Below are 18468 nucleotides of genomic sequence, written 5' to 3' on the forward strand. Positions count from 1 at the left end.
GTCTCTTGTGGTTCATTCCCCCTTCTGTTTACTCCCCCTTCATTCTTCTCTTCCTTTTCCTACTGATCTCCCTGCTATTCCTTATGTTCCATAAATGATTGAAGCCATATGATAATTGTCTTTCTCTGCTTGACTTATTTCACTTAGCATAATCTCCTCCAGTCCCGTCCATGTTGCTGCAAATGTTGGGTAATTGTTCTTTCTGATGGCTGAGTAATATTCCATTGTATATATGGACCACATCTTCTTAATCCAGTCATCTGTTGAAGGGCATCTTGGCTCCTTCCACAATTTAGCTATTGTGGACAATGCTGCTGTATACATTGGGGTGCATATGGCCCTTCACTACGTCTGTATCTTTGGGGTGCATACCCAGTAGTGCAGTTGCTGGATCATAGGGTAGCTCTGTTTTTAACTTTTTAAGGGACCTCCACCCTGTTTTCCAAAGTGGCTGTACCAATTTCCATTCCCACCAACAGTGTAAGAGGGTTCCCCTTTCTCCACATCCTCTCCAACATTTGTTGTTTCTTGCCTTGTCCATGTTTGCCATTCTAACTGGCATAAGGTGGTATCTTAGTGTGGTTTTGATTTGAATTTCCCTGATGGCTAATGATTTTGAACATTTTTTCATGTGTCTATTAGCCATTTGTATGTCTTCTTTGGAAAAGTGTCTGTTCATATCTTCTGCCCATTTTTTGATTTGATTATTTGTATCTCGTGTGTTGAGTTTGAGAAGTTCTTTGTAGATCTTGGATACCAGCCTTTTATCTGTAGTGTCATTTCAATATCTTCTCCCATTCTGAGCCAACAGCTTTCTTACCATCCTTCCAACATTCTGGAATCCCTTTTCCTCTTCCTTTCTTGTTATCCATCATTATTTCCTACTTGAATCCTGGATTGTTGCCTCAGCCTTCCTGCCCCCTTTTTGTTCCCATTTCAGTTCATCCACTCAGGAGCCAAAGTGGATCTTTCTAAAATTTAAATTGGACATATCTGTCTCTCTTTAAAAATCATTCAGTGTCTCCTCACTCCCTCAATAAAAAGCTTGAATTCCTCACCATGGTTTTTAAGGCCCTTTTTTACCTGGATCCTACTTAACTTCCTAGCTTCATTCTTACTTCTCTTCTCCTCCTTACATTAAGGCACTCCCAAACATATTAAACTTGTTGCCGTGCTTTCTTTCACCTCTTCATGTTTTACTTGTTTTCACTGTCTGAGACTCTTCCTTTTCTCCTGTCTAAGTTGTACTCACTTTTTATGTCCTGACTTAAATTCCACTTTCTTGGAAGCACAGACATAGTACTGCTTAGTACTCTGCCTTCACCAGTTCTCATTCCTATGTCTGGAATATAATATAAAGAGCACAGGATTTGGACCGGGGTGGGAAGACCAAGGTTTGACTCCTAATCTTTGCTATGAGATTTTGGGGAAATACATTAACCCCTTTAAGCCCTAGTTTCCTTATCTCTAAAATGGGATAATGGCACTTTTTACAAGCCCATTGGAAGACGTCATTGGCATATGTAGAAGGATTCTGTAAGCACTAACGCACCATGCTCATTTACACTGATGTTACTGTGACCGTTAGTGCTGCTGCTCCTGCCATGCCTCTCTTCCCCCTTACCACCCACCATCCCCATCCCTGTCAGTCTTTCTGCAGTGTCTTCAATGGGACTTGGGTTTTGTTTTACTTTTTTTTTTTTTCCAGATTTTATTTATTTGAGAGAGAGAGAGAGAGAGCACAAGCTGGGAGAGAGGCAGAGGGAGAGAGAGAGGTAGGCTCCCCAGTGAGCAGGGAGCCTGATGTAGGACTTGAACCCAGGACCCTGGGACCATGACCCATGCCCAAGGCAGATGCTTAACTGACTAAGCTACCCAGGCACCCCTGTTTTTTGTGTTTTTTTTTTTTTTAGGGGATGAAGACTTTACCAAAGAGATAACAGAGCTATTTTCCCAGCTGCATGTCTCCTCCAAACCTGAGAAACTTGCCAGGGTAAGTTATTACTTCTTGGTGATTTTCATTTTTTTTACTTCTGTTGATTTAGTGGATAAAGAATATTAGATTCTAACTTCCTGGCAAAGGTGTCACCAAATTGGGGGTATATTCCAAGTTCCATACCTTCTGCCTGCCTCCTGCTCTCGCAGGTTAGCATGCAGATCTCACATCTGCACTGCCTGCCCATACTTCTGCCATCGTCACCTATTTTCATTTGGAATGCTTGCTTATCTGAAAGCTCACATTAGGCCACAGTGTTGGCAGTGCTCCCCAGCCTTCATGAGACCAGTGGGCTAGCCTCAATTGAGGTCTCCCTCTTCTCAGGGCTCTGAGTGATTCAAAGATGATGGAACGTGACCCCGGCCCTTATGGACTTGGATGGAGGTTATCATTTCCCAGAGCCCAGTGGCCATTTAGCATGTGGAAATGAGAGTCCCATGGCCTAGGCTTGGTCTTTGATGGTGATGTCTGAGCTATCTTCACACATTTGGAACATGGAAGGCCTTTGTCAAAGTGGGTAGGGAGGGTCTATTTTCAGAGCAGTACTCATGTTAGCATATATGCCAGTACCAGCTCATGGGACACTGTCCACTGGGTCTTGGGCTGCTTGCTGCCTCTTCATCCTCCTCTCCCAATCTCTGGAAATATCTCTGGACCAGTTAATGGCAGGCACACATTGCTGCCTGGCCAGGATGGCCATTACAGTCACCTGCATACCGCAGGGTAAGGAATGTGATACTTGATTTGTTATCCCACTTTCGCATGCCCAGTGAAAATGATGCATTCCCCAAGAAAGCTTTTCAGATCACTCCCAGGCAGCTCATCTTCCTTAACTCTAGCACTTGACTTCAGCACTTTTTAGCTTGTATCATCATAGTGTTTTTTTAGTTGGAAATAATATCAAATTTAGAGAAAAGTTGCACAGATAGAGCAAATAATATGCATATATCTTTTATGGAGATACACCTGTTGTTACAGTTAACTCCATACATTTAATCATTCATGTTTGAGCATTTGTTCTCTCATTCCCTCTCTTATCCCTTCCCCTCCTTTTGCTGTTCTTCCCCTTCTTCCCCATACAGCACCACACACACATACACACACACGCATGCATGTTGTGATGATTATTGGGACTGTTTTGGGGAATTAATTATAAACATGATAGCCCCTTACTCATAAATATTTTAATATGTACCTGCCAAAAATACGGATATTCCCTTAAGTCACCACAGTAGTTACCACCTGCAGTAAACTTAACATTCACACCATATTTTTTTTTAAAGATTTTATTAATTAGAGAGCAAGAGAGCAAGAGCATGAGCAGGGGGAGTGCCAGAGGGAGAGGGAGAGCAGACTCCCCACTGAGCAGGGAGCCTGACCCAGGGCTCGATCCCAAGACCCAGAGATCATGATCTGAGCTGTAGGCAGATGCTTAACTGACTGAGGCACCCAGGTGCCCCTGATACCGTATTTTTATTTAATCTGTTGTCCACTTGTTCACATTGTGGTTTTGGCAGTTGGCCCAACAATGTCCTTTGTATCAAATTTTTTCCTGTAACATTGGAGCCAGTACATAATCACAAATTGTGTTTAGTTGTCATGTACTTTCAGTCTCTTTTAATCTGGAGTAGTTCTTCACTTTTCCTTGTCTTTTATGATGAGAAATACAAACTCCTTTCCCCCTGTATAAAAATAGAGTATTCCTCATTTGGGGTTTGTCTGGTGTTTTCTCATGGCTAAAGTCAGATTATGTCTTCCCAGGCAAGACACTTCATAAGCGACATTATATCCTTCCCAGGCTATCACACCTAAGGCACATGATGTCCATCTTCCCCTTATTGTGATATGTTGCCTGATTTCTCACTGTATGGTTACAGTTTTTTCCCTGTGTTACTAACAAACTTTCTGTGGGGAGACATTTTAAGACCAACCAATATCCTGATCCTCATGATAATTTCCCTCCTAGATTGAGCATCTATCCATGATTCTTGCTGCATCAATGTTTACTGTGATGGTTGCAAAATGATGATGTGTTTTAACCCCAGCATTTGTTCCACATTATCATTTGGCTCTTGGCATTCTACTATAATTAAGAGCTCTCCCTTCTCCTATTTCTTTCTTTATTATCTGTTATTTAATATGATCTCATGGGTTTCTGTTTTTTTCCTTTGGTTTGTAATTCATTACTGTTTTTAATTAGTTTGGTATTCAGATTGTCCTTCAAACAGACTCCTTTGTGACATGCCCTTATAATTGTTTGGAGTATTTCCTTATTTTCTGTCATAACAAGATATCATGGACTCACTTTGTACCTTCCATACACCAGTCCTGCAATCAGCCATTTCTTCAAGGAGCCGTAGTTCCTTTTTAGTAGTACAGGCTAAGATGTGGGTGGTAGGTGTGCTCTTCACTGCTGGGGTGCCTTTGCTTCTAGACCCTGGGGGCAGAGCTAGGAAATGTACTCAGATACACACATCCCTATATTTGTACATGTACACACATACATAAGTTAGAGATCATGAATTCGTCCTGGGAACTCCAATTGCAGTCCATCCCTACAGGGTTCTTGCCTTGCCTTTCTTCATGACACATTAGTGTCTCTCTTCTTCCACAGCAAGAACCCCATCTCCCAACATTAGCACATGTCCTTATTTCCTCAGTTCTGTAATGCATCTGAAATAGTTTCATTGCTTTGCCCATGCTACTATAAAACCAACCTATGGAAAGAATGTATGATTTATTTGCTTTCCCCCACGTTAATTTAATTTTCGAATATATGGAGTGTTATGTTTCTGAAAGTCAAATCTGTATAATTCCCATCCATTCCGTTTTCCCTTCTCTTTTAGGTATTAAACTTTCTTGCTTTCTGGCATGTCCTCCTTGTGTGTCTTTTTTTAGATAAGTAGATATATTTTAAAGATAAGCAGATATGTTTTCTTCTTTTACAATAGTTAACATACTGTGTATGTAATAGCATTTTGCTTTATTCACTTAACCTTATGCATATGTATTTCTATATATGTATCATAAGTTGTTTTTATTTGTTTTTTTAAATGTGTATCTATTGCCTCCCATCCTGAATCTTTTTTTTTTGTTTTAAGACTTATTTCTTAGAGAGAAAGAGATTGTGCACAGAGGGGAGGGGCAGAGGGAGAGAGAGAATCTCAAGCAGACTCCCTGCTGAATGCAGAGCTTGATACAGGGCTGATCCCACGACCTTGAGATCATTACTCGAGCCAAAATCAAGAGTCAGAAGCTTAACCAACTGAGCCACCTGGGTGTCCCACCTTCCATCCTAAATCTTAAATTTCTTCAAGACCGGATCTTTGCTTTATTGGCCCTTAAAATCCCAGATCTACTTACTACTTCTTACTTTGTAGTTGAACAAGTTGTTTAATCTCTCTGCCTCAGTTCCTCTGGCTGTGAACTGGGGATGATGTAGAGTTCTTGTGAAGAATTAATGTGTAATACACACAAAACTTTTATGGAGTCCCTGGCTCATAGTAAGTGATCACCACTGATGGTCCTAGGTATAGAAGCTAGCCCCATGTATTATACATTTAGGTATTTGATAAATATACATATGTCAAGTAACTTTTATTTTCCTAGGTGCTAGGGAAACAGTAATGAAAAAGACATAATTTGTGTACTCAAGGAGATCATAATAATAAGTTATTTTAAAGAGGCAAGTAACCCCTTAGCTGTTTGGTAATACTAGTCATTCTCTGAAAGCAGTCTTCATGTTGTTTACATTTTGGGTTTTGAGTCATGAGAGGTAGAATAGTAAAGGTCAGGGCCTGATTTTCCCCCAAGGATTTATATGGGAGACTGTGTCATATAGAGGAAAAGCAATGAAGTAGGAGTCTGAGAACACAGTTCTGATTCTTATTCTGACACATGTGATGTGGGCAAATCCCATTTCTTTCCTAGGCTTCATTTTTTTTTTTTTTCCCAACTGATAAAAAATAAATGGTTGGAGTAGCTAAGCTCAAAGGTCCTTTTTAATTCATAAGTCTCTAGGTCTTTCCAGTGGGAAGTTCCAGACTGAATTCTGGGTGTGAGGTGTGGGTAGCATTGCTGATTTTCAAAAGGTATGATAAGTTACCTTGAGTTGTCACAGTAGTTCATGATGACTTCAATTAATGAATTTATTACAAGAGCTGTCATTTTGAGTATGTACTCTGCCTACTTAAATATCTCCTTCAAGTATACTACATTTATGATACTAGTTTTCTTTTGTGTGGCCTTATCTCTCCATTTTTCTTTCTTCTTTTAATCTGAGATAAATCAATCCCTGGTTTTTCTCTCATTTTATCTCTTCAGAGGAATTGCAGAGCATTTCACATATTATTGAGACTGTTAGTCATCTGCTAGGATTCTTTCCAGCCTCATCTCCCACTGTTCTCTTCTCTCAAAATCTCACCACTCCAACCTCATCTTCTACCATGCTTCTCCCATATTGGTCTTCCTTCTGTTCCTTCAGTACACCCACCTGATTTCCCCCTGCTTACAACTCTCATTGTCTAAATATTTGCATGGCTGACTCCTTTTAAACTTCAGATTTCAGCTCAAATTTCACTCCTTGAGACCCCTCCTGACCACCCAAGCCAAGTCTGCCTTCTCATCCAGTCCATACTTTCCATCTCTCTATTTTATTTTCTTCACTCATTTGTTTGTTTGTTTGTTAATTGTCTTTCTGCTCTAGGGTAAAGAAGAGCAGGACCATGGTTTATATTAGTCGCCACTGCATTCCCAGCACCTAGGACAGTGCATAGTAAATATTTGTAATGGATGAACTAATTAACAAATGCACTATCTGCGCTGGTCTTACTAGTTGCTTCACAGTTTTCTCAGCACATTTTGAGTTTTCTTGTTTCCAGTCTTTTATATAGTTTTTCTTTCTTTTTTTTCTTTTTTTTTTAATTTGAGAAGTTAATGCATAGGGAAGTTATAGATCAGAGCCAGGTTGTTCTTGAGGTAATTTTAATGGGAGTTCCTGCATCATAGGAGAAAGAACCTTGAAATGAATGTCTGGGTACATAGGTTCTGCTCTAGCTCATTCATGATGTAGCCTTGGGTATAGCCCCATCTGTTGATTTTAAAGGCTCAACCCCAGTGCTATATATGTAATAAAACCTGTGATTCTCATTTCTCAGCTGGAATGACTCTCATGGTCTTCCCTGAATTCCTGTTGCCTACTTAAAGCTCTGAGCACATTCTGTCTATATAAAGTTCCTCAAGTGGATGCCTTCATTTAATGACAGTAAACCTTTTCTTAGAAGCCAGGACACTCTCAGTTGTAAATGGCAGAAACTCTAGTCAGACTGGCTTAAGAAAAAAGGGGCATTCATTAGCTCAAGAAACTAGAAAATCAAGGGGCAAGACTGGCTTCAGGCATGGCTTTCTACCCAGGAACCCCACCCACCCTCCACCCCAATCCCCATACCAATCTCTTGACTCTGCTTTCTTCTGTTTTGGCTGTATTTTTAGAGAATCTTTTCCACATAGTGGTAGGATGACTACTGGCAACTTCAGGGTGTCTTTTTTTTTTTTTTTTTCCAGTTGTATAACTCCAACAGAAGGAGGGCTTCCCTTCCCCAATAATTTTATCAGATGTCCTGAGGCTGACGCCCACTGACTTGGGTTGGGGTCACTTTTCCATCCATGAAGTAATTACTGTATGGACAGGGGGGATTAACATTATTTGTAATTAAACCTGAATTGTTTGCCAACCCTTGAAGCCAGAGGGCGGAAGCAACCCCACCCAGACCACATGAACTGAGAAGAATCTGGAACCTTCCACTAAAAGAAAGGAGATATGGTTGCTGGCTAGGTAAAAACAGTAGTTTTTACTTTATAGTAGTTTTTACTTTATAGTTCCTTTATAGTGTGCCAGGCACTGGGTGTGCACATCCAAATAAGACAGTCTTTATCCTATAGCAGTGTTGTTTATGTAGGAGATAGACACATTTAATTTCAGTATCTTTTGGTAAGTACTAAGTTGAAGGGAGGGTGCTCCGGGGACTGTGGACACACGGAAAAGGGTTGTTTAGGTGCCCAGTCTCCTGGAAGGTTTTTGAAAGTTACCTGGAAGAAGCAATGTCTGGGTGGAGGATTGAAAGAAAACTAAGAGCTGCCTTTATTTAGAGAAAAGAAAAGGGTGGGGAAGGGCATTCTAACCTAAGGGAATAGCAAGAATGAAGAACGGGCACATTATAGATCATTATTATAAGATCTTAAAATGGAAATGGTCAGAGATGAAGCTGGAGATGTAGATAAGGTCTAGGTCATGGGTACTTCTTCAGTCATGTTAAAGAACATGATCTGGTTGATGGGGAGCCATTGAAGGGAAGAGGAATGATCAGCCTATAAAATACCATGGTACGTATGTCCAGCAAGCAGTTGGAATATGTTGTTTTCAGGAGAGGTCAGTGCTGGAAATAAGGATTTAGGAGTTTGCAGCAGGTAGAGAATACTTAAAATTATAGAAACAAGATGGGTTGAGGGAAGACAGAATAGGGTGAGACAAGTAGAGAGCCAGGCTAGAACTCCAGGTGATGCTGGTGTTTAAGGGGCTGAAAAAGAAGGATCAATACATACATACAAGAGCCTGAGGAGGAATGCTTATAAGGGTGGAAGCAGAACTGGAAGACGGTGGTGTTATAGAAGTCAAAACCGGAAACAACTCAAAGACCCATCATCGGGAGAATGGTAAATTATGGTATATGTATAAAATGAACTACCACACAGCAAAAAATAAGAATGAGCTACTGATACTTGGAATAGCATAGATAAACCTAACAGTATGTTGGGCATAAAGAAGCCAGACACAAATTAGAATGGACTTAAGATTTCATTTGTATGCATCTTAAGGATAGGTAAAATAAATTTACAGTGAGGCAGAAGAATGGTTACCTTTGGGCAAGGGGAACGGTGACTCGGTTTGAGCAGTATTGACTAGGAAGAGGCATGAGGGGACCTTCTATTCTAGGGTGATGGGAATGTTTTCGATCTTGATCTAGGTCGCAGTTACAAAGACATATACACATGTGAATATTTCTTGAATTGTGCTCTGAAGATTTGTGTACTTTATGTAAGTTATACCTCAGTTTTCAAAAAGGCCAAAGGATTAGAGAATTTCAAGAAGGAATGAGTGGACAGTAGTGTTAGGTGTTGTCAAGAGAAGTAGTAAGGTAAGTAGATACATGCATGATAAATGTATGTTCGGGTGAGAACAAGAATGCTGACTTACATGATGCTAACATGTTCCTGGTAGGTGCACAATGTGTGCAGTCACCTTTTGGTGAGCTGAATTGAATTGTTGACGAGCAGTGATCTTTTTCTTATTTAGGCAAGAAATACTGCCTACGAATGGATCAGTACATCTCTGGCCAAGCCATTAGAAGAGAAGGAAGAAGAAGAGAAACAGTTGGAAACAGAAAAAACTGACCAAATCGATAAAAATTCAATAGAGGTACCAAAGCAACTAAACCTTTTTTTCTTTTATAACAGTGTGGAGATGTGGGTATCACGATCAGGAATGGAGGCACCTTCTGTTTTCTTGCGTCACTACTCATCATTTCAACCTTATAATCCAAGCTTGTAGCAATCTTGTTCCAGACTGTAGGATGAAAGGAGTGAAGGAAAAGAGACTAAGGGTTTGTGTGTGTTGTATCATGAGGAAAGTTCCCAGAAGCTACTACAAGCCACTTTTTTTATCTAAATCTTTTGGCCAAAACATAGTCACATGGTCACAACTGGTGTTGGGGGAGCTTCTGTTTTTATAGTTATGAGCCCAGCTGTAAAATGACGTCCCTGCTGTGGTAGAAGAAGAGGTTTATTGAAGGGCATCCATTGGTCTCTGCTGTTTTCAAGATACCGAATCCTCCAGTATGAGAGAAGCAAGCTGACATCATTTCCTCTGGCTAAAAAACCCCAAAAAACCAAATGCCTTGTTTTGTGTTTCTGTTCAGGATATCCATGCATTTGCAATCCGGAGCCTAGCAGAACTGACTGCCTGCTCAATTGAACTGTTTCACAAAACAGCAGCTCTGGTTCTGCATGGCCAGAAGCAGGAAGTGACAGCCATAGAAAGGAGCAAAACTCTTTCCCAGTAAGTATAAAGGGAATCCCTGTAAATGCTGCAAATTGCTCAGAGTTTTCTCAGCTTCCTTCCAAAGTTTTAAGAAACTTTCCTCTCAACAAGATGCTATTCACAGGTTAGAGGTTTGTTCATCTTGGGTTTTAGTTATTAAGTAGCCAAAGTGGCGATTTCTTTTCATTGAGCCATAAGCCTACATTATAAATGTTTTTATTCACTGGTTGTTTTATTAATTTTTTATTATTGATAATCTGAAAATTAGTTCTCAGGTTATTGGTTTTAATAAGATTAAAATTTTACATGAGTAAAAACAGAATGGTTCTTTTTAAAAAATTTGTTAAAAGATTTTATTTATTTATTTGACGGTGAGAGAGAGAAAGTGCATACATAAACAGGGAGCATCAGGCAGAGGGAGAGGAAGAAGCAGGCTCCCCACAAACAGGTGGAACATCATACAGCGGGAGAGGGAGAAACAGGCTTCCCGCTTAGCAGGAAGCCTGACATGGGGCTCGATCCCAGGACCCTTGGATCATGGCCTCAGCCGAAGGCAGAGGCTTAACTGATTGAGCCACCCAGGTGCCCCAAAACACAGAATAGTTCTAAGAACCTCAATTCTTAATAATGTTTATATTCATTATTGAGTGCTAATTATATGCTAGGCATCATGCGAAAGGACTTATGTGTATCATTTCTAATTTTTACAATAACTCTAAAGGTAAGTGATTAGTCCTGCTTTAAAGAAAATGAGGAAACACAGACCCAAGAGAAATGAAATAATCTGCCCAGTTTGTGCAGACTGGGATTTAATCCTAGGCCAGGTTAAGTCCCTAAGCCCCCTTTCCCACCATATTGCTGATTTTGAGTAAGAATTTCAAAAATAATAGAAAGTAGAGAGTCATAAGAGGAAAAAAGATCTTTCTAAATAAATCTAAATAATGAGAATTTTCACTGGAAAAAAAAAAAATGTGTGGGAGTGTCTAGTGTGTTAGGATTGGGAGGGGCCCTTGATGTTTTCCAGACCTCTTCTTCACCTATAACTTCACTGTTCTATAACATCCCGCAACAGGGGGCGGGTTTTGTCTTCAGCATCTTAGGATGAGGGACTCAACTTCACAGTAGCCTGTTTTTTCGAAAAGTGACTGTTTCCATTTTTCCACGTGTATATCTGTGTTTATATGTACACATATACATATATATGTATGTGTACAGTAGGTATATGTGTGTATAAACACACATATATATGGTCTCCCCATTAATTATCAGTAAGTTAGAATCCATGGAAACTGGGCTTTTGCTTGTTTACTGATAACTCCCCAGCTCTTAGAACAGTACCTGGTACATAGAAGACTTCCAGTAAATATTGTTGAATGATTGAATGCATATTTATTTTAACTACACTTGTGAATGGAATGTAGGATCTTTTAAGTACTACCTTATCTCCTTAAAATGTATGTTAGTTATTTCCTTTGATTTAACTTGAAAATCTAGTACTTTTAGAGGATTTTGCAGAAAAATGTTTTTCCGAGGACTGAACCTCCTCTGCCCGTAGCACGAATGCCTGCTCAAATGGGTCCCCAGATACATCAAGTAGCTGATGAAGGCATATTTACTCACTTTAAAAAAAGCTTTCTTCTTTCACATTTATTACCAGGAGTGATTCGTTTTCTTATGGTTGTTAAATATGCTTATTTAAAAAAAAAAAAAGAAAGAAAAACAAAAAGAGGAACCCTCCTGACTTTGCTCACTTCTTTCCTAGGATGACAGTTGTGTTGTGTAAAGAGTTGTCTTCTCTGTCTAAAGAGTTTACCATCTGCCTAACAACTGCCGGGGTAAGAATTCTGGCCTTTTATTGGGCTAATATCTGTTCTGTGGGCTTTTTAAAAGCAGCTTTATTAATATAAAGTTTTCGTACCATAAAATTTTCCCATTTCAAGGGTACCATTCAGTGGTTTTTAGTATATTTACAGAGTTGTGCAACTGTGACCATAACCTAATTTTAGACGGTTTTCATCATCCCCCAGAAAACCTCATACCATTAGCAGTCACTCCCATTCCCTTCCCCTCCACACTCTCCTAGCACGAAAAAACACTAATCTGCTTTCTGTATATAGATTTGCCTATTCTGGACATTTCATATATATATGGTGTCATACAACGTGATATTTTGTGTCTGATTTCTTTCAGTTAGCCTAATGTTTTTGAGATTCATCCACATTGTAGCGTGTATCAGTACTTATTTTTGTTATCATATAATCTTTTATGGACATATACCACATTTTTCTGTTCATCCATTCATAGACATTTGGATTGTTTCCATTTTTCAGCTATAATCAATAATGTTGCTATAAACATGCATGTGTGTTTTCATTTCTCTTGGGTGGATAGGTAGGAGTGGAATTGCTGGGTCATATGGGTAATATGGGCCATTGAAGAACTGCCAAACTGTTTTACAAAGTGGCTGTACCATTTTACATTCTTGCCAGCAGTATTTGAAAGTTCCAGTTCCTCCACATCCTCCTCAACACTTGCTATGGCCCATTGTTTTTTGTTTTTGTTTTGTTTTGTTTTTAAATTTTAGCCGTCCGAGTAGGTGTGAAGTGGTTATCTCATTGCACCTTTTATTTGCATTTCCCTGATAGTTAATGATGTTGAACTTCTTTTCATGTACTGTTGGCCATTGGTATGTCTTAAAAGAAATGTCTTTTCCTAGTTTTGCCTACTTTCAAATTGGGTTTTTAAAAAAAAAATTATAAAAAATTATAAATTGGGTTATTTATATCATTATTATCTTTTTGTCATTTATAATTTTAATCATTTGCCTTTTTACTATTATTGAGTTGTAAAAATGCCTCATGTATTCTGGGTATAAGTTCATTATCAGATGCATGATATGCATCTATTTTCTCCGAGGCCATTGGTGGTTTTTTTCTTTCTCGATAGTGTCCCTGCACAAAAGTTTTTAATATTGACAAAGTCCAGTTTGTCATTGTTCTCTTTTATCACTCTTCAGTACTTTTGGTATTATATCTAAAGAATCATTGCCTAACCCAAGATCAGGAAGATTTACTCCTGTGTTTCTCCTAAGAGTTTTGTTGTAGCTCTTCCATGTATGTCTGTGATCCATTTTGAGTTAATTTTTTATGTAGGGTGTGAGGTGGGGTACACCTTCATTCTTTTGCATGTGGATATCTAGTCGTTTCAGCACCATTTGTTGAAAAGTGTTTCCCTATTGAATTGTCTTGGCCCTTTTGTCAAAAACAACCATAGATATACAGGTTTATTTCTGGACTCTCATTTCTATTTTATTGTTTATGTGTGTGTATCCATATGCCAGTGCCATATTGTCTTGTAGTAAGTTTTGAAATCATGATGAAATCATCCAACTTTGTTCTTCTTTTTCAAGATCTTTTATCTTTTGGGGGCCCTATGTATTTTCATGTAAATTTTAGGATCAGCTCATGTATGTTTAGCTGATTTTTGCAACTTATTTTTGTTTTCTCTTTTTATGAAGTTTGCAGTATATTTTGTGCTACTCTTTGGACATGTAGACCTTGATAAAATAAAAACCCTGAAGTTTGGCTCTAGTTTTAAGGAGCAGCGCCTTATTTAGACTGTGACAGTCCTTATACTTTGCACTTGCCAACCAGGAGGAGAGTTGTAATTAAAACAGCTCAAGCTTTTTTTCTTTTTAAAGGAATTGTAAAAATTTACTGAGGTGTGTAAACTATAGAACATGATCAGAAATCAGTAACCGTGAATTAGGATAAAATCAAGGGCATTTTAAATGAGCAAATAAAAATCACTTTGTAGTAAAACCAAATTCATAGATACAGAGAACAGACTAGTGATTGCCAGCGGTGGGGGAGTGAAGGGTGGCCTAAACAGGTGAGGGGGATTTAAAGGTATAAACTTTCAGTTATAAATAAGTTATGGGGATGTAATGTACAGCATAGTGATTATAGTTAATAATTCTGTACTGCATATTCGAAAGTTGCTAAGAGAGTATATCTTGAAACTTCTCATCACAAGAAAAATATTTTTGTAACCATGTATGGTGACACATGTTAACTAGACTTATTATGGTGTTCATTTTATAGTCTATGTAGATACCAAATCTTGTTGTACATCTGAAACTAGTATGGTGTTGTATGTCAGTTATAACTCAATTAAAAAAAATCACTTTGTAATAAGTATATAAGTGTCAGTGTGGCAGCAAATTCTGGGCCCTTAAACTTATTTAAGAGTGTAGCCCAAATTAACTTTTCTTACTTTAGGAGTTTCGATTATTCCTGTAAGGGATAATCCTGGGATTGTCTCTTTTTTCCTTAATGCTGTCTTTAAAAGAGCTTCTGGTCTTCCTGAAGCTAATCTTCTGAGGCCAAATCTTTCCATGTGTTTCACATAAAGATACTTTAACCCAGCAAGTGAACTATAAAGTGCTAACACATGGGGGTAATAAATTTCCATGATTTATTTCCATGTTTTTCAGACAGCCTATCTTAAAAACTATTGAGTATTTTGAGCACATGTTCCATATCTGCATATTCTGTTTTAAAATTGTTCTAAAGTTTCTGGTCATATGTATCATTTCTACCCCCTCTTCCAAAATGAAGATACTTTTTAAAGTCAATAAAAAACTACAAAGGAATACACTGTCAATTGGACGGCACAGGAAGATATAAAGAAGGAAATTTAAAGCACTTCCAGAGATTATATTTTGCTCTTTCTCAGTCCAGACTTTTTCTGTACTTAAATTATGTATGGGTGTGTGTGTGTGTGTGTGTTTATGTGTGTGTGTGTCTGTTTCAAAGTGGGATCATACTCTGCCTACTGGTGCTCCGTTAACAGTGTGTCTTTTTTTCTAGGTCAAAGAAAAGGCAGACATTCTTAATCCCCTAATCACTGCAGTATTTCTAGAGGTTAGTAGTTAATTGTAAGTCTCTAACTTTAAGGGCATTAGGTATTATTAATAAGTTCTTCTTCATTCTTTGTTTTTGGCTTTTTTTTTTTTAATCAGATTGGTAGTTTAGCCATACTGATGCAGGTGTGACCAAAATGGTGTGTAGTTGATGCAAATTCCCTATTCATCATTACAGAGCATAATGATGAAGCTGCTACGTAAAGTGCAGACCAACAGTGGGCTGTCAGTAGTTAGTACTATCCACTGGCAGTTGATGGACGATCCTTAGTAATGAAACACCTTCTGGAGACCAGGGGTAAACTTGAAGGGCTGAAAATTACAAACAGGCAAACACTGCTTCTGAAAGGACTGAAGTTTATACAGGGGAGATTTGTTACAAAACAAGACAAAACATTTTGTTGTGTCATTTCCTTGCCAAGAAAATTTTTTGTCACAGGTACCTACCTGCGTTTACACAGGTCTATTAGATCTAAGGAGGTGGGTGGTTTAAGTCAACGGAAAAGGGGGATGTAAAAGGATCACATGATCGATTATATTGCCTCCTTGTGTGACACTTTCTGCATTCCATATTTTTAAAATTCTGTCTTGTCAATGGTGCAAACAATTAGACGTTTGAAGATCTTTTTAAAATATATTTACATTAGTCAGGGGAGATAATTCATTAGGTTTTAAATATGAATTGAAAAAAATTTTTAACGATTGGACTGTTAATTCTTTAAAAATTATCACCAAGGAACTACCTTTAATTTCTTAACTGCACAGTTTCCCTTGAATATCAGGGTAATTATTCTGAATATTAACACTTAAATAGTATTTTTAAAACTTTGTGATTAAGTAGATGGTAGAGTGGTATAGGTGAGAAGTTTGTAAACCAGGAGCCTAGTTGTGTCCTGGATCTCCCCTGATTTGCTGTGTGACCCTGGACCAGGCGTTTACCTTCTTGACAGTCTCATCTTTATGTGCAATATAAGAGATTTAACTGGATGATCTCTGAGGTCTCTTTTGGTTGGAAAATTTGGCAGCATATGTCACATTAAAGTTTAAATAGGAGTACGTGCTATTGATAAATCCAAAAAAGGTAAAGTCACTTAGTAAATTTTCCTTATTGCTATTTGGATTTAGTTGTTCTTGATTACATATTTGGAACGGTCTTGTCCTTGAAATTATATGTTTTTAACTTCATGTGATGAACTCTCTATTATTCTTCTGGACGATCAGAACTTGTTAGCTATGAAGTCTGGGAAACTCTGAGCATATTCCATAAATAGGTCTGTTGTACCAGATAGAAATATATCTATACTTACCATCTTTGAAAGCAGTTTTCTTTGTTCGTATTTGTAGTCCCTGTCTTGTATTTACTAATTATATTGAGTCCATGGAAGAAGAGCTGTCATAATGGACTGAAAATCCTATTGGTGTAAGATTCATAGCCTTCTAAAGTCCTTTGAGTAATTGACTAAAATGTTGTGACAGAACCTACCCATTTAGTAGAGGAATAAATAAGCTTCAAATACCAAATTCAAGCAGGATGTCAAAGAACAGATACCATTTCTGATGGGCAAGTTGGACAAAACTGCTGACATTCTTTTTTGGTACTGTCACATCTTGAGAGCTAGATCGTTCTTTCCTCTCTTCACTTTAACTAACATGGTTAGTTTGTGCTTTTGTTTGCCACGCTACAGATCAGTTAGGTTGTACAAGTTAATCTGTTTTTGTTGTCTTTTAGTATATTTTCTCTTTTAAGTGACTGTGATATTTTCTTTTTTTCAATCTTGACAGGCATCAAATAGTGCTTCCTATATTCAGGATGCCTTTCAGCTGCTCTTACCTGTGCTGGAGATCTCTCTCATTGAGAACAAAACTGAATTGCCAGAGGCATGAGCTGCAGGCCCAGGGTCTTTGTCAGAACATTGAAGAACAGAGAAGATTCAACCCAAAACTTGTGACAGCCAAGAAATGCCACTCTCTTTTAGGTACCCCTGAAGAAGTGAAGGAGAAAGGATTATTTTAGTGTATAAAATTTAGGCAGGAGAGCAGGTTTAAAGGATGTTTGTTACCTTCATTACTTGGCTGAAATATTCAGGTCTTCACACTGCCCTTCTAAGTTGTTAGAATTATTAAATTATTTGAGAAGAAACTTTTATAGAAAGTTCAAGAATAATAGTTCTAGATAAAGGTTAATGGAATACTCAGGCAAAAATATTGGTTTTTCTTGGACATGATGCAAAACACAAACAGGTTTGTTATGGTTCTGTGTGATTTTGCAGCCCACTGATATAATTGGTTGTGAAGCAAGAGAGAAACAATTTAGTGCTCTAGAATTCCTGTGCTTGATCTATTGATGCCATGCCCTTTCTCCTTTCTGTAATAAAATCTGTGGCTTTAAGAAAACAGTATATAGAAACTGTAAGATTACCTAAATTCTTTGGACTTGGTTAGAAAGTTTCATGTGCTCTTTAATTCTCAGTAGATATTTGGCATGAAGGAGAAACATCTGAAATGTACTCAAAGCCACATGAATTAACTACAGCAAAGTGCCCTTTGGCTTCAAACTGCTCTCCTACCCTAGGGTGACAAGCTTCAACTCAGCCGGGTTCCAGACCAACAAGTGCAACTTAGAGAAACAGTTTCAGGTTTGCAGGTATTCCGAGTCTCTCCAGGATGTTTTTCATGCATACCTTATATGCAGGATCAATTCTGCAATAGCCAGCTCCAAAGGAGTATGGAAACTCTTTTAGTCATTTGAATATTGTTGAAGGGGATTATAGAATCCCATAGAAGTCATTTATAACAGGATTTAACCTGTAAGACACAATACAATATGTTTTTCCTTATTCTTTTTTCTTTTGTTTTAATGTATTCCTTAGCATGTTTATAAATATAACTTTTATCCCTTAAATCTTAAGCCTTCTTTTGTTCAACAATGTAAGAGGCTAATAAAGTGTTATCTTCCTAAAAGTTATTTGGTATCCACTCTTTTTAAAAAAATTCTCCAACTTTGTGGTTGGAGGTAACTTTTGTGAGCTCTACTGCTCATCTTCTTTTTTTTTTTTTTTTTTAAAGATTTTATTTATTTATTTGACAGAGATAGAGACAGCCAGCAAGAGAGGGAACACAAGCAGGGAGAGTGGGAGAGGAAGAAGCAGGCTCATAGCGGAGGAGCCTGATGTGGGGCTCGATCCTGTAACGCCGGGATCACGCCCTGAGCCGAAGGCAGACGCCTAACCGCTATGCCACCCAGGCCCCCCTCTACTGCTCATCTTCTAAAACCTTTAAATAAAATGTAATATTTATGTCAATTGATCCTTTCACTTTCACTTACTTTTCCAAATAAAAGCCTAATTATCTTTTTCAGACCAAAGAAATAGCAAAGCAAGCCTCTAACATTGATCTCAACACTATTTCTATGTAATTGCCTTATTTGGGGGTAAGGGACAGTTTGTAAGCAAG

The 18468-nt window shown here is 38.2% G+C and overlaps 1 protein-coding gene across 2 annotated transcripts in view; it reads left to right on the top strand.

Annotated features, from left to right (window-relative positions):
* Window positions 1-18126, top strand: part of FAM114A2 (family with sequence similarity 114 member A2) — a 31989-nt gene extending 13863 nt beyond the window's left edge. For both annotated transcript variants that reach the window (XM_034656828.1, XM_034656829.1), the window contains exons 9-14: window positions 1914-1993; window positions 9348-9470; window positions 9970-10109; window positions 11854-11926; window positions 14963-15016; window positions 16798-18126. In XM_034656828.1, coding sequence (XP_034512719.1) covers window positions 1914-1993; window positions 9348-9470; window positions 9970-10109; window positions 11854-11926; window positions 14963-15016; window positions 16798-16899 — 572 coding nt within the window. In that variant the 3' untranslated portion in view covers window positions 16900-18126. The remainder of the gene's footprint in view (window positions 1-1913; window positions 1994-9347; window positions 9471-9969; window positions 10110-11853; window positions 11927-14962; window positions 15017-16797) is intronic.
* Window positions 18127-18468: the final 342 nt, after the last annotated feature.

This window comes from Ailuropoda melanoleuca, chromosome 3 (assembly GCF_002007445.2).
Source record: "Ailuropoda melanoleuca isolate Jingjing chromosome 3, ASM200744v2, whole genome shotgun sequence".
NCBI classification, from domain to species: domain Eukaryota; kingdom Metazoa; phylum Chordata; class Mammalia; order Carnivora; family Ursidae; genus Ailuropoda; species Ailuropoda melanoleuca.